Raw genomic sequence first — 15,651 nt, forward strand, 5'->3', positions numbered from 1 at the left:
GAACCCTCCTCAGGTGCCTTCCTACCCACATACTTCACAAAGCCTTTGGTGGCATCGGAGTGTCAAGATACAACACTGCCCAGCATTGCTGGGCCTGGGTGGAGAGATGCCTGTGGGTGTGGAGACTTGGTCTCCCCGGTGAAGGTACCACAAAGCTGGAAAAGACAGAAGTGAAATGCTGGGTACAGACACAAACGCAGAGCAGAAACACAGGAGTCCAAAAATAAATGACAGGTTGCCCATATAGAAATATCCCAAATCATTCATGCGGGCATTGGACCTGGACGGGTGGGGCATCACTCCACCCCTTCAGTGTGGGCTCTGGCCACTGGAAACCAGGCACAACCTGTACCCATCTCCAGGGGACTCGGTCAAATTACACCACTGTCAAAGTTTGCCTGAATCACGCATGCACACATGCACGCACGTGCACGCTCGCGCCAGCACACACATACACACACACACACACACACACACACACACACACACACACACGCACGCACGCACGCACGCACGTGCGCGCTCACGCATGCAAATACATCTTCACCACTGTCCTACCTCCTTTCACACAGGAACATCCTCAAGCCTTCTACACAACACACCACCACCAGATACTGCAATCTGGGAGGAGCTCTGTTGAGGTTCTGAGCCCTATTTCCTTGGCAGCCTCCCAAGCCTGGGCCTAACACATGCATGGAGGATAGTCAAGTGAACACGTGACAGCAGCCTATAACCACTCAGAGCTGAGCTCAAAAGCTTGGGGACACTATGACCCTCTGGGTTTGGGTTGGTTCTGTCCCCCAAAAGACTCATTGTTGTAAGCTTGGTCTTGACAATGTTAAGAGAAAGGGCTTTGGGGGCATGATTGGATCCTGAGGTCTCTGGTCTCTTAGATAGATTAAGTCATTGATGAGTTCATATTGAATACAGTATTGGGAGCTGGCAGAAACTGCAGGAGGTGGGGGCCTAACTGGAAGAGGTAGATTCCTGGGAGTTTGCCCCTGAAGACGGTGTAGCCTGTCCCACAACCATGTTCTGCCTTTGCTTCCTGGACACTGAAATGAGAGCTCTGTTCTATCATGCACTCCCTGCCCTGACATTTGCTCTATCCTAGGCCCAGAGACAATGGGGCCAGCCACGGGTGGCCTGAGATCTCCGAAATGGGAGCTAAAGAAACCCCTCACTAAATGGACTTTTTTCAGGTGACTTATCACAATGATGGAAAGTTGACTAACACAGACTCACAGTCAAGTCCAAGCGTCTAGCTCTTCCAAGCCTGAAGCCCAGAGCCCAAGTCACTTGGTCCCCTGCTCCCACTCCCCAGGGTCATTTTTGCACTTGTTTACTCTTTTACAAAACCATTAACTATTTGGAAAAACCAATCTTTCCACTGTGATCTAGTTAACTCCAGGTGCATAACGCCTTTGTTATGCAAAATGAACAACCCAAAGCCCACTTCTTCATTTAACTCTCCCCAAGGTCCCTGACCTCCAAACTGCACGGGCAAGGCACTTACTTGGTCAGTAGACACCCTCCTGTATCAGTCTATGGAAGCTGAACTCTCTACTCCTCTACCTGTACATACTCACCTACCCTGCCTCGCCCATTCCTTCTCAAGCCACCAGAGGCCCTCACTCCTTCGAAGCATCCTGACCTTTCTCTGTTGCACCCTTTCCCCATGGGGGTCTGTTGACTGTTTGTTACTAGTGGCTTTTAGCAAAACATTTCTCATCCCCTCCTCCCAGTAAGGCCTGCATACAAGCTCCTGTTTATTGTCTAAAAGCTAATTCCTGTTTTTGGCCCACCCTTTGCTGGAGGACCCTGGGAAGGTAGGCTTCTGACCTTGGTGTTTTTCCACCATACCTGCCTTTGGTATATAAGGCTCCACTCTTGTAATAATAAACGCCATTCTCCTTGTAAGGATGAGCCACTGTCTTTGTCTTTATTTTCATCCTTAGCCCTTAGCCTCGGATCGCTGTGAAGTATGGTAGCACTGTAGCTGTGAACACACCTGCAGCTCGCTACAGTTCTCTACATAGCCCTGCCCGGCAGCAGGATATACCTCCCATTGGAATCTTGAGAACAGCACACTCCCCTCTCTCTCCATGTCTGCCAGCCTGCTGTACCTAATTAAAAAGTCCAGGTATATTTACCTTTATTCCTTACCTCGGGTTTGCAGGAAGCATCCAGTTGCTGACTTCAAGGGGAAGTGGCTATGGCCTATCTGGCTAAGACGACCAACATAGCTACAGGGCTGTGGTCTGACAGCTCCTAATGTAGTCGTTTTGGATGAGGTCCTGCTCAGTCACTGCCTTGCTTTTATCACCTTAAAGGTGACTCCAAAGGGGGTTAGCTGATGACAGCAACATGGAGCCAGAGCCTCTCAAGGGCTTAGGTAACTCCAGGCTGGCTAGACCCTCCCCTGGTATCAGGTCTGGCCTCTTCCTTCACCAAGACTCCCTTCAACCAATAGGCATCTCAGAACTGAACACATAAGCCAAGCAGAGTGGGGTCCCTCAAGGGTGTCAGTATTCTTCTGGCTCCAACAGTTTAGTGAGCAAGACGGAAGCCCTACCCTCAAAACTCAGAGGATAGCAAGGGACCAGCTTGGGGTGACTACCTGTACCACCTGAGCCACCTCCGTTCTTAAACTCTGTAAGAGTCACACCACTCTAGGTCTTTGTCTGGATCCCTAGCCCTAAGCCCACTGATTCACGGAGGGTTCCATCTCTTTGTTGTAGGGCTGACCTTACAGCAGTGAACATGCACACAGGGAGGTACCTGTGGGGTGGGAGTTGATAGAAGTTGCAGCAGCCTTGCCGCTCTGGCCAATATCCAAGAACATTCTAGGCCTCCTGGGTCCCAAGAACTAAGCCCCATCAGCTCTTAGTGGTCCCTTCCCTACATTGCTGCTCCTTGCTTAATTCCTGGGCCCAGTAAGTGCTCACTCACACGGGCCACACCCAGACTTGACGCACTCTGTTGTCATAGACCAAAGTCCCTAACTTCGATTGCAGAGCCTTCCATCCTGATAGGCTCTGCCGGTTCCACAGCCATTTCGCCTCCAGCTCTGCATTTGGAGAAACCCAAAATAGAAGAGGGCTTGCGGGTCCTTTCACGGGAGAGACTGAAGCCTTCAAGGATGCTGTGCTACAGCTGAGGGAAGGCAGGTGGCCACACTCCTTGGAGTTAAGAGTCCCGGCATCAACCCAGCCCCAGGTTCTGTTCATAAACACTGATCCACTGCTCTTGTAGGCCAATAGAGACTAAGACGCCTCACCACGCCCTCAAAGAGCCAGAGGTAAGGCAAACAAATAAATAAGCTTTTAATAAGGCAACAGGTGCCCGGCAACCGTGAGCGGCCAGACCTGCTGGGTGCGCAGGGCAAGCCCAGACGTGGAGGAGGCCTCTCCCCACTGTAGCTGGGCAGACAGCTTTCCGTGCGGGAGGACGCGGGTGGCCCCCGGGTTTGGAACAAACACGTTTATTGCAGGAAGGGTGAGGTGAGCGGCTCACCAGGCGAAGAGTGGCTTGCTGTCCTCCTTGGAGAGTTCACACAGGCAGTTCAGCAGCAGCAGGGAGTCACCCAGGAACTTGGGGGGGCACAATGTCAATGACTAGCTTGCGCAGCGCTGCGGGGCTGCTATGAAGTGGGTTAGCCCGCAAGTCCGGACGCTGCTTCAGGATGCCATAGGTGTTGATGAGAAACTCACTGAACACCGGGTGCACTTCGCGGCTGTACCCCAGCTTCTCCAGCCGGGCTGTCAGAGTCAGATAGCGATGTGTCAGCTCACGCAGCTTCTTCTCATCCACGGAGCCGTCTAGGGACTTGATGGATGTCTGAGGGACACAAGGCGACAGGTCAGAGAAGTCTCTGACCCTAGTGGAAGTCGGTGGGACAGGGCAGACTTGGGGGCTTAGAGGGGAAATGGAGGTCAGCACTTCAGAGGGATGAGCCCTGGCGAGGGATGGGGGGGGAGGGGTGGGAAGGTCTGCACTTGGACCAGAGATCTGCCAGGATTGCCAGCACCACGATGTAGCCCCAGTACCACTCCTGATCTGGGGCAACAAAGACAGTGTACCTGCTTGATCTTCTCAGGGATGTTGGATACTGTGAAGCCATAGAGGCGTGTCACCCCCGGGAACACATAGGCCAAGATCCGCCGGTCAAGCTGGAACGCGATCTCCCCGACAATGCGACCATCCTTCTCCGCCCCCGCAAAACTCTGGATTTCTGGATGAGATAGGTACCATCCTGACCATTTCAAGGTACCTTTGCCCCCCCCCACTGCCAGAGTAAATAAATATCTTTAGAAAGCTGAGATGTTTGGAGCCAGAGAGGGGACTGTCTCTCCCTGCTTAATCTCAGCATGTTTCGCTGGGACCTGGGCAGATGAATGATCCCATGCTCTGCCTGAGATGCTGCCAGGAGTGTGAACCCGAAGAAGACAGTGGGGTCCCTGGGGAGGATAGCACCCGGGTCTATCCAGGTAGAGTGGTGCTCTCCCTGTTGTCCCCAGATGCTGTTCTGCCACCCCACCAACTCAGCCTTCTCTGAGGACAGGGGGAGCATCACAGCCTGGCTCTGGAAAGGGCCAGCTTCTTCCGGTCCACAGCATCGCCTTCACAGACTGGCTGGTGTCTAAAGTTTAGTATCAACCTGATCTTGCCCTTGTCTGTGGAAAGGATAATAGGCTAACAGAAGATTCTCTTCTCAGAACACTTGGATCCTTCTTCACACTGGCATCCCCTGTCTCCCCCCAAAAAAAAAACCAAACAGCCTCCAAAAAACCATTCTGCCTATAGCAGCATCTGGTATCTTAGAAATCATTATTAAACAACACAGTATATATCAACATCCTTTCAAAACCATATGCTCTTTGAAAAAATGAACCTCTTCTGAATTTGAGACAAGACCTGTTGGGCTGGAGAGATGGCTCAGCCGTTAAAGGCTAGGACCACAACCAAAAATATAAGAGAAAAGACCTGTTGTTCATTCGGGAAGCTCTCGGGTATCTATGGGGAGCATGTTGACCTGTCACTCTGAGGGGGACAGCTCCATGGTCCCTCTCAGTCCAGTTCCTACATTGCAGAGCATAGGATGGCAACACGGGTAACTTCAGCTTGGGAGTTCCCACCCCACATCCCATGTGCTGCCCTCGTTTAGAAGCATCAACTCCTGACCTTCGCATGTCCATCCTGACAAGAGACACTGACAGCACGCTCACACCTAGGCACTTTCCACACGAGGCCTGTGACGCAAACCCTGACAGGATGCCAGTTTGGTAAGGTCTTGTGGGTCTGACCCAGAAGCTGCAACGGTCCATGAATACACAGCTGAGGAAGCCCAGATCCTGTGCTCACAGCAGTAACTCAACATCCATACTCGAGACACTAATAACCACACAGAGAAGTGGGCCCTGGCCCCTGCTGCTGGTACCTTGTGACCTAGAACATTGTTGGTGTGTCCACATCAGCCTGAGACCCAGGATGACTTGCTGTCCTCCTTACAGCCATGATGGAATGAAAGGGCAGGCCCTAAAGCTAGCTCTGCCTATACCTTTGGTCAAGCAGTTGTCCATCAGGTATCAGGCCCTAAGCCAGAGTCTGTTATACACACTGACCAGGACGACATTGTGCCGAAAAGCATGTACACCTGTGAATACCAGTTACTCTGGTAAGTGAAACAACCAGGGAGAAGCTTGGAAAAAATGGGAACCCCAACCTGGGCTCACAGAATAGGGAACATGGCAGATGAAGGCAGGGTACTTAGAAGTAAGATCAGCTAGTACCTCCCAGCCTCTCCCAAGGTCAAATAGTCTATACATTTCCCAAGTGTGGTCTGTAAAGCATTGTCACTGCCAGCCAGTGCAGAGAGGCCAAGGACCTGCATCCTGCCCTCCTGCATAGACTCCCGGGCAGTAGGAGTCAACAGCTTTGGGTTCATGGTTACCTGCGGAATTATACTCTCCCCAGCCTGTTTTGGTTATGAAAACAACCAGAGGGCACAGGTCAGTAAAGAGAGTGAGCTTTGCTCTTCTCTGTGACCTTAGCTCAGTCTAGTTGGAAGAAGAGAGCTTCCTCAAAGAGAGTGACACTCATGACAGGGAATGTCCTTCCAAGCATGGCAGACCAGCAAGCATCCAGGCCAGCAGAACACCGTGTTTTCACTCCTCAGCCTTGGAATGGTTGACTCATCCACATGAGAACCCTTTGAGGGAACCTCAGATCTGGTACAGCAGGGGCTGGGGTCACCTGATTCCCCAGCAGATTAAAAGTCCTTTATTGGAACAAAATTCATATACTCTAACAGAAGGAATCTATCAAAACAGTTACTAATTAGGTAAAGTTTTAGGACAGAAATTGTATTCATCAGTGTTCTCCGGAGAAGCAGAACCATTGGGGCAGAGGGAGAGAGAGAGAGAGAGAGAGAGAGAGAGAGTATACAGAGGGATTCATTATAAGAATTCACATGGTTACAAAATCCCACAGATCTTGAGAGCTGCAGTCAGCAAATGGAAAAACAGAAGAGCTGATGATGTCGACAAATCCCTACAGAAGGTTAGTGTCATAGACCAGACAGAACTGATATTTAAGGTCCGGGTCTGAAATCAGAATTCTCAGGGGATCTCTTCAGGCCTTCAGCTGACTCAAATCTACCAGTCTAAATATTAACCTCATAAAAAAACCTCACTAGCATAGCCAGAACAATGAATGGCTAAATGACAAGGTGCCTAGTCCAGAGAGGCTGACATACGACATGTAAATTAACTAACATAGAGGTCAACATACATGTATATAGTAACTGTATATAAGACTACATAGAGATATTTGCACGTATAAGAAATATAAAGTATTGTTAATAACATTTATGACCAAAACATGATGGTGCATGCCTTTAATTCCAGCACTTGGGATGCAGAGGCAGGTGGAGCTCTGTAGGTTAGAGGTCAGCTGGTCTATATAGTGAGTTCCAGAACAGCTGGAGCTACATAGAAAGACACTTTCAAAAGTAAACAAATGAACAAGCAACATTTACATACCTCAATAAATATAAACATACAGTGTTCAATTAAAAAGCCAAGTGGCCAGCCCTGAAATCATATAGATACAAGTAAAATTATACTTAAGTATTAAAGTTAAACCTTGCTTTTTTATTTAGACAGAAAACAGGATATGATGGAGGATGTCTTGCCTATATGCTGATAATAAATGTTTCTCTTATTGAGTTACTAAAATGCTGATTGTCCAGTAGCCAGAGAGTATAGGTGGGGCTACCAGACAAGGAGAATTCTGGGAAGAGAAAGGCAGAGAGAGAGAGCCACCAGGGAGACACCATGTAGTAGAAGGAGTAGCAGGTTTGGGCATTCTCCAGTAAGCCAAGACCACATGGAAATACTTAGATTGATATAAATGGGTTAATAATTAAGAGAGAGCTATCCAATAAGAAGCCTGAGCTATCAGCCAAGCAGTTTATAATTACTATAAGCCTCTGTGTGTTTATTTGAGACTGAAGAACAGTGGGCCAGGTGGAAAAGAAAACCTCAAAGAATCAATAGGTTGTGTTCATGTATTTAGGAACACACACACACACACACACACACACACACACACATCAACAACTAAAGAAAAAGAAGCCATTATGAATTTGAAAGAAGGGGTACATGGGAGGGGTTGAAGAAAGAGAAAGGAAAAATCATACAATTATGTTTTAATTTCAAAAATTATTAAAATAAAAACTAAAATATGTCATTTTTTCTCAGAGGTGCCATTTGTCTAAAAAAAAATCAATATAATTGGCCTATAGATCCAAGACCGTTCTAGTCAAGGTCTCATTGGACTTTCTTTTGTAAAAGTGGTCAGTCTGATTCTAGAGTGAATCTAAAGAGACATGGAGGAGCTAGAACAGCCAGAACCACTTGTCTTGTGGTTTTGCAAGAAGCCACAAACATCTAGTGGATCTACACAGATGGATGTACTGAGTCACATAGGAGTCCAAAAGTAGACTCTTGCAGGAAGAGGGTCAGTGTTTGGCAAGATACTGGGGTAGTTCCGTGGGGGAGAGCCATCCTCTCAAGTGTTGGTGTTGGGAAGTAGCATCTACATGCAAACCTCATACCACAGACAAAAGAAAACCAAACAACAACAACAGCAACAACAAACCCTTCTAACTAGTGAGAGACCTCAATCAAGAACCGAAAGCCATAAGACTTCCAAAAGAATAAAGATAGTCTATAACCTTGGATTTAACAAAGGCTTCCTAAACTGGACAGACAGTACAAAATACAAAATACAAAAGGAAAATATCAGGAAGTTCAACTTGACTATGTTCAATAGTTTCATCCTTCCCCCAATGAAACAGTAAACAGTGGAAAACACACAGACTTGGAGGCAATACCTAAGAAACACAAGCCCCAAAAGGACTTATATCCAGAATCACATAAACAGAGTTTGCACAAAAAAATGAGGATAAGCAACTCTATTTTTTCCAAAGGGCCAGGACAGACATAGCCCTAGCCCTGGCCCTCCCGGGCTCTCCTCCCTACTCTTCACCACTGGAGAAACTAGCCACAGCCACGTCTCCTAAACATGTTTTTTTTCCCACCCAGGACCGCCTGTGTGTACCATACCATTGAGGTAATAGGTCCTCCTGCTCCTATCCCCAGTGGGCAGGTTACTCTCCGAGAAGCACACCTTCTTAGGCCGCACGATTTCCCTGGGTTCAAGCAGGGTTTTGTCAGCCAGGGAATCCTGCAAGGGACTCAGCAGTGGGGACATCTTCCTGTCGGCAATTCTTGCATGTAGTTCTGGAGGACTGAGGAAGGACTTGAAAGGGACCTGAGAGGTGGTTGCACAGCCGGGGGAGGCCTCGTCCTCACTGGAGAGTGGGGCATGTGAGCATAGCAGGTCCTCTAAGGAAGATGTCTGCAGCTGAGAGGATGTGTCAGGGACACTGGCAAACCTTCCAAAATCTGGACCTGGGGTGGAGAAGAAAAGAACGCAAGTCAGACTGGAGGTACCAGGACATGACTGAAAGCCCAGAGAGATGGGGATGAGAACGATCGCTCCCAAACCAGAGTTCTGGCCCCTTCTCAGCCCTTCACCTGATGACAGAGGAAGCCCTGTCCCATTAACTCAACAATAAGTACATGGCCTTGATGTGCTCACAACCACCCTCACTGCAGTGATGCCTACGTGCTTCTTAAATTCCCTGCAAATGGATCACCCTGTAAGTTTTCCTGCAATATAAGTTTGTGATATTTGGGCTGGAGAGATGGCTCAGTGGTTAGGAGTACTGACAGCTCTTCCAGAGGTCTTAAGTTCAATTCCCAGCAACCACATGGTGGCTCACAGCCATCTGTAATGAGATCTGGTTTCCTCTTCTGGTCTGCATACATTCAGACAGAACACTGTATACATAATAAATAAGTAAATCTTTAAAAAATAAATTTGTGATATTTATCCATGTCCCACCACTTGTGAACCCCCTGGTTCTTCTGTTTCCTGGCGCATAGGCATGCCCAGTGACTTTTCACTCTTTTTCATCCCAAAAGCAAAGTTGTGGTTACGAGTGGTAGCTCAGTGGTAGGGCACTTGCTTAGCTGGGCTAGGCTCCGAGTTCAAAGGTCAGTGCTTGAAAACACAAACAATGAGCGACGCTGTGGTCGCCTCCTCGCTCTCGGGGATACCTTCTGCAGCCATACCTGAGCTCAGCTGTGTGCATTTTGACTGTGTTCGTTTTCCACGGGTCTCATCAACCTGTTCTTTGACTTGGGAAGTTCTCATCTCCCAGAGCTTAGCAAGAAAACAGGCGTACCTGAGAAAATCCTATCTCAAAATGTACACAGGCAGGAACCAACTGCTTTGCCCCAAAAGTATTTTCTAAGCAAAAGGAAGTTTAAACAACAACAACTTGCCAATAAGATGCTAGACCTCCTGTCTGCCCTTCTAAGACCTTGAGGGCTTCACGGCCCTACCCAGACAGACACTCCTCACAACACCAAAGAGCCTTATGGACAGCTGTGCACCACTAGAAATGATGACAGGAGACCTTCTCTTGGGAACTGATGTAAAATGGCTCAGTAAGAGGCAGAAAACCAAAGTGGGTCAGTAAACAAAACTCTAAAAACTCTGAGAAAAGAGTCTCTTCAACACATAGCTCTGGAAAACTGCATGTGAAAGTACAAAACCAAATTCCTCTCCCATAGCCTTGGGACACAGCCAGGTAGCATGAGGTTTGTCATGCTACCGACAGTGGTCATCAACAATGAGACAGAGGCTGGAACCTCTACAGCCACCACAATGCATAGTGTCGCTGCAGGAGGTCATATGTGACCCAGTTGTATGAGCACAGTCCCTCCAACAATGTTGTGTTTTTTCCGCCTCTTGTCAGCACCATTGTCTCCATCCCCAAACTAACTCCCTGTGAGGATCCCTCTTCAAGGTTTCACTTGGACTCAGTGATGGAGGTTTGGTGAAGGACTCTTCTACTCCTCTAGGCTTTGTGCCTACGAGACCCTAGTGGGCTACGGGGCTACAAGATGTCTTTTCAATGATGTCTGGGCTCGGACAGAGGCAGACATCCAAAGAGGACTCTAAGAAGTCACTACACCAAATACAGGCCCTCAAAGTCTCCCTTTCGACAGGTTCATGGCTACCTCCAAGACACCCCACAGGAATGGGCTACAACCTGGCCAACTCCACAGTCCTGGCAAGGCCTGCACCTCACCTCCATTCCCGGGGGAGCAGGCCTCAGGGTAGGTAGGGGCCTTGGGAAAGAGCAGGTCCCGGCCCCCTCGGCCACAGCTCTCCTGGCAACTCTCACTAAGCAGGCGCTTCAGCATCTGGTTCTCCTTCAGGAGGCGCACCTGCTTCTTCAGGTCTGCGTTCTCACTCATGAGCCTGTTCATCAGCTCACTACCCTCTGCCATGGTGTCCTAAAGTGCTCACATGTGGGCCTGTGGCCCCATGGAGATGGAAATACAGAGCTCACACACCCCACAGGAACAGCCGAAGACCACGGAGTTCCACGGCTGCCTGGCCTTCCACAGCCTTGTGATGTCGCTACCCTTAAAGAGACAGCACCGCGAGTCCAGCACCCTTCTTCCTCTGGTCCTCAGTCACCTCCCAGACAACTCTAGACCAACCTGGGCCTGGTGATACACACAGAAGCATATGGAGTGTGTAGTCAAGCGCCTCAGACCGCAGAGGGATTGAGGATAGCATGGTGTCTATGGAATGTGAAGGCAGGAAAATGGCCTCCCAGAGACCTTGACAGAAGCAGCCAGAACAGGGCGTGGGAGGGTCATGCTGTCCACACTACGTGAAGTCCATAGGCCACAGGGGTCACATGGCTGTCATCTCAGTGACTTCTTCCTATGACATGTGCTGATGAGGGTACCCTGTCATTTCCAAACTGGACAGGACCACAGGCCCAGTGGGGCTTCCAGAACATCCAGGACATATGACATGCTACTTTTGAGTCTCACCCTTGGAACCTATACTTAAGAAAGAAAAAAAAGGCCATGAGAGCAGAAGAGATGACCAGCCTTGGGCAGGACCCCACGATTGCCCCACAGTCCTGGGGAGATTCCAGGGGAGCCCTAGCAGGGCTGGAAGCAGAGACCACTTACTGATTACATCATCATATTTCCCTCATGAAAATGCTTAAGGCAGCCCATTGGTTTCTGTCACACACACTGGGCACTAAGTGTCTGACTCCATACCAAATACTGAACACAGTAGAGATGAGGCCCTATGGACCGGTCATCATGGGACTAAGAGTGCTACAGTGGTCACTTAATGTAGTTGTCTATAAACTCACCCTGGGCACCCTGCTTTTCCTACTGCATAAAGGGCGTGAGTTCTATTTCTGAATCAGAAGATCTTCTTGTACTGGCCACTCAGAGACATCAATGGTGTCTGGTTCTCCTTGATGAGAAAGAATACAACCAGAAAGCCCCAATCCAACATCTACCAGGTCCTTCTCTGAAGACGTTTGGGGCTCCCCATCAATATCTGGGCATTCTGTGCAGACATTGGCATGGTCCCCAGGTAAAACTGTTCAGTCCAGGCAGTCATTTAGTATATATTTCAAGTACAGAAAGCTCAGATTTTGTGAAGAAAAGAGGTTTTAGACACCAAATGCTGGATCAGTTAACCTCTCCCCTCAGACAAGAGCCATGGGAACATGACTGGATCAACCAAGGGCTTTCAGTAGCCTTCAGAGACAGAGAGGGGGCAGAGTACATAAAAGCATGGGTCAGAAATCAGGCATTCGTAGCTCCCAGTTTCTGGGATCATGGTGTTTGAGTGGTTTTCCCCCCACTAGCTGATGCTGATACTCCTGCTCCTGTTCCTCATCTGTTTGAATTGGGGGTGGGGTTGTTTTCCTTGTTGTTTATTTGGTTTTTTTGTTGTTTTTGTTTCTTTGAGACAGGGTTTCACTGTCTAGCCCTGGCTGTCCTGGGCTCTGTAGACCAGGCTGGCCTCAAATTCAGGTGTCAGAATTGTTTCTGATAATTTTACCTTCTGAGGCCATATCCCCAGTGCCTGTATCTCTTCTTAAAAAGGCAGTACCTTTGACAGAATTGAGACAAATTTATAAACCTGGTTAGCAGTATCTTAAGAAAAAGCAGAAACATTATGTTGTGCACAAGCAGAAATTAAAGTCAGTCCAGTAGACACTAGTTTTCTTGGGCAGTGGCTCGGCTGGTACATGTGATCATGTGATCAGGTAGATCCAAATCAAAGAACTGAGAGGGGAAGAAAAGAGACTTCTATTGACCATGTCACCAAAGTTCACCTTCCCAAAGTCATAATCTAGAAAGAGCCCTATCAGAGTCATGTCAGTCAACTTCATCACAGGCTGTTTAGAAGTGTGCAGCCTAACTCCCAAGTTTTTCGGTGTTTCCCAAATCCCTTTATTTCTCATTTAATTCCATTGTGGTCAAAGAGTATACTTTTTGATTTCTGAAGATTCTTCTCATTGTCTTGGTGAGTGAGGCAGAAGCACTTAGATGTATTAGTCTCCATTGTTTCAGGTGATGGATTCATAAATGCCAATGAGCTTGTGTTGGCTGATATTAGAATCTGTTCTTAATGGGTTGGCCTAGTTACATTTCTGTTGATGTAATTAAAAAACACTTTGACCAAAAGCAACTTATGAGAGGAAATGTGTCACTCGGCTTACAATCCCATGTCACCATCCATGAGGGAAAACAAGGCAGGATCTCAAGGCAATGGCTTGAAGACAGGCTTGTTTGTTACTCCACACAGCATTACCTCTGACCAAGGAACTCACTTTATAGGTAGAGTGTGGGGGGAACCATGGAGGGTGCTGCTTGCTTGCTGGCTGGAAGGTTTATGCTCTCTCTTAGGCAAATTTGAAAAAAATAGAAAATGACTCGGCACCTTTAAAGGTAACCTCGCCAAAGACCAAAGAGCCGGCAGCCAGTAGCTTCATGGAATCTTCTCTGCTCTTTTATTTTTGCCTGGTCAGTTAACGGTTAGGAGAATGTGCCTTCTTTGTACCTTTGCATTAGATTTTATAATTTTAATAGATGTATGGACACACAGAGACAGAAAAAAATGAAGACTTGAATTCAAGAAGTGCCACACTTTATGTCATCACTACAGGTGTTCAAGTGTAAAGAAAACCAACTTTTAAACTGTGAAATTCCTGACTCATAAACACAGTTATTTCTACTTTAATACAGGAGTTAATTCACTGTTACCACTGCTCTTTTATTAAACACTTGTGTAAGTTCTGAAAGCAATGGTAAGTTGTCTTCTAAGACTGTGCACTTGTCTGGTCAGCTGTCTATGATCAGTCACCTACCTCGGGGGCTATTTTTCTAATGTGCTGGGACAGGTAGCTGACCCTCCCTGTTTCCACCAACCAGATCCTCCTAGTTTGGAAGCTAGGGCTAAGCAGTTACTTCTTTTGAGTATTTTTTTAGTTCTTAAATTTTATTGCTTGTTTTGATGATAGATGTCAGTGACATTTCATAGTTTCAAATGTCCTTGCTGCTACGAGAAGTGTAGATCCTATTGGAAGTGTGTATTATAAGATAGATGCTGTGGTATTACTGGGTCTACACATCCTAAAACATTCTGCTCCATGGAAGTCCAGACTAAACGAAGCATCTTCTGTGTACCTAGCATTTTTATCAGCCTGGATCTCTCACTACTTGGTATTTTTTGCCTTAGTTAAGACAGGAAGTTGGTAGCTCAGTGAAAAGGGAGGAGAAAATTCCTTGTTGGGTATGTCTGAACTGAGTTCCATACTCATCTGGGTCAGATTTAGGAAATATAGCCTCTCTAATAAAATTAAAAGGTCAGTTAAATTTCACATAGTAGATAGCCATTAAATTGTTAAAAAATTAATTTATAAAGGCCTTTTGTACAGACTAAACAATATTTTCATGGTAATCCATGTGATCAAGAGCTAATGATTTCCTTCTACTAGTGCTTCGGACTTGCCAGGGGACTTGTTTTCTAGGTCAGGATGACTGTAGTTTCCTTCCTAGGACTCGTTAGAGGCCAAAAGCCTGTCTTGAAACTGTATATCTAATGTGGTTGTTAGCTTTTACTCTTTTCTTTTGAGAACCTTCAAATAAAAACACCTGAAATTTAAAAGATAGTAATTTATACTACAGATACATAGCAGCAGTATCTGTATAAAATATGGAGATAAAATAAAGTTGAGATAAAAATAAATCAAGTTGAAAGCTGGATGTACAAGGTTTTAATCCCAGCAGGAGGATCTCCGTGAGTTTGAAGTTTTCCTGGTCTACAGAGTGAGTTCCAGGACAGCCAGAGCTACATACTGAGACCCTGTCTCAAAATAAATCAAATTTAAAAATAAAATAATAAATCAAATTGACTATATATTACCATATAGTTGTGTTTGCGAAAACAAATCAGAGAATAAGAAAACAGCACACAGCAAAAATTTACTAAAAAAGAAAACAAAAACATACTTTGTTGGAGAGAAGTCTCTATCAAGTCCTTCAGCAGGGTGTGGCAGCACATGCCTACAATCCCACTACTCAGGAGTCAGAGGCAGGAAGACTGGCCCTCAAGCTTAGGGCCATTCTGGACTATATGGTGAGTATCATGTCATTGCGAGCACCACATAGTAAAACTGCTTCATGAGGGGAAAAAAATGTCAACATTTTCTACTAAAGGATCCCTCAAAAAAAGAGTGTGGAGGTTCACATCTCAGGGAACACAGGGCATCTACTATGACTCCACAGGTAAAGCTCTCAGCACCTTCAGGGTTTGTTCCTTACAGCTAAAACTTTGATTTCAAGACTCTTTAAGGACTTCTGGGGAGAATCCCCCAACCACTCCCCACTGAGCCCTGGGGGGGGGGGGAGCCCGTAAACTGGAGTGGGCAATCCTATGCACACATAGCTCCCTGGCAGCTCTACAGCATAACTGGGCTGCAGGACAAAACAAAATAAGCATGACACACTACAGCCTAAAGCGTGCTTTCTCGGATGCGTTTAAGAAGGGAACTGGTCCTATAAGCGTCGGTGTATTATGTACAGTGATCTGGTCGTGACTAGGAATTCCAAGGGACAGTTGCTGCTGCTTGGGGCAGGTCTAGTAATTCACCATCTATCTGCTCTGCTGCTGGCAGAG

The 15,651-nt window shown here is 47.1% G+C and overlaps 1 protein-coding gene and 1 long non-coding RNA gene across 4 annotated transcripts; one reads left to right on the plus strand and one right to left on the minus strand.

Moving 5' to 3' along the window:
* Positions 1–3,302: 3,302 nt before the first annotated feature.
* Spatc1l (spermatogenesis and centriole associated 1 like) lies at positions 3,303–11,047 on the minus strand. The gene is given in 5 exon segments (XM_005070731.4): positions 3,303–3,602; positions 3,604–3,840; positions 4,083–4,234; positions 8,631–8,978; positions 10,730–11,047. Coding segments are annotated over 5 exon segments (1,029 nt in total). The 5' UTR covers positions 10,932–11,047; the 3' UTR covers positions 3,303–3,512.
* Positions 3,734–9,504, plus strand: LOC110341002. Of its 3 annotated transcripts, none has more exons than XR_005871325.1 (4): positions 3,734–3,861; positions 4,100–4,269; positions 4,521–6,561; positions 8,610–9,504. It is a non-coding gene; the product is annotated as an uncharacterized LOC110341002 (long non-coding RNA). The 3 variants fall into 3 exon arrangements; XR_005871326.1 differs by having other exon boundaries at positions 6,493–6,561; XR_005871324.1 differs by having other exon boundaries at positions 4,100–6,561.
* Positions 11,048–15,651: the final 4,604 nt, after the last annotated feature.

Source organism: Mesocricetus auratus, unplaced genomic scaffold (assembly GCF_017639785.1).
Source record: "Mesocricetus auratus isolate SY011 unplaced genomic scaffold, BCM_Maur_2.0 Super-Scaffold_100027, whole genome shotgun sequence".
Lineage (NCBI taxonomy): Eukaryota > Metazoa > Chordata > Mammalia > Rodentia > Cricetidae > Mesocricetus > Mesocricetus auratus.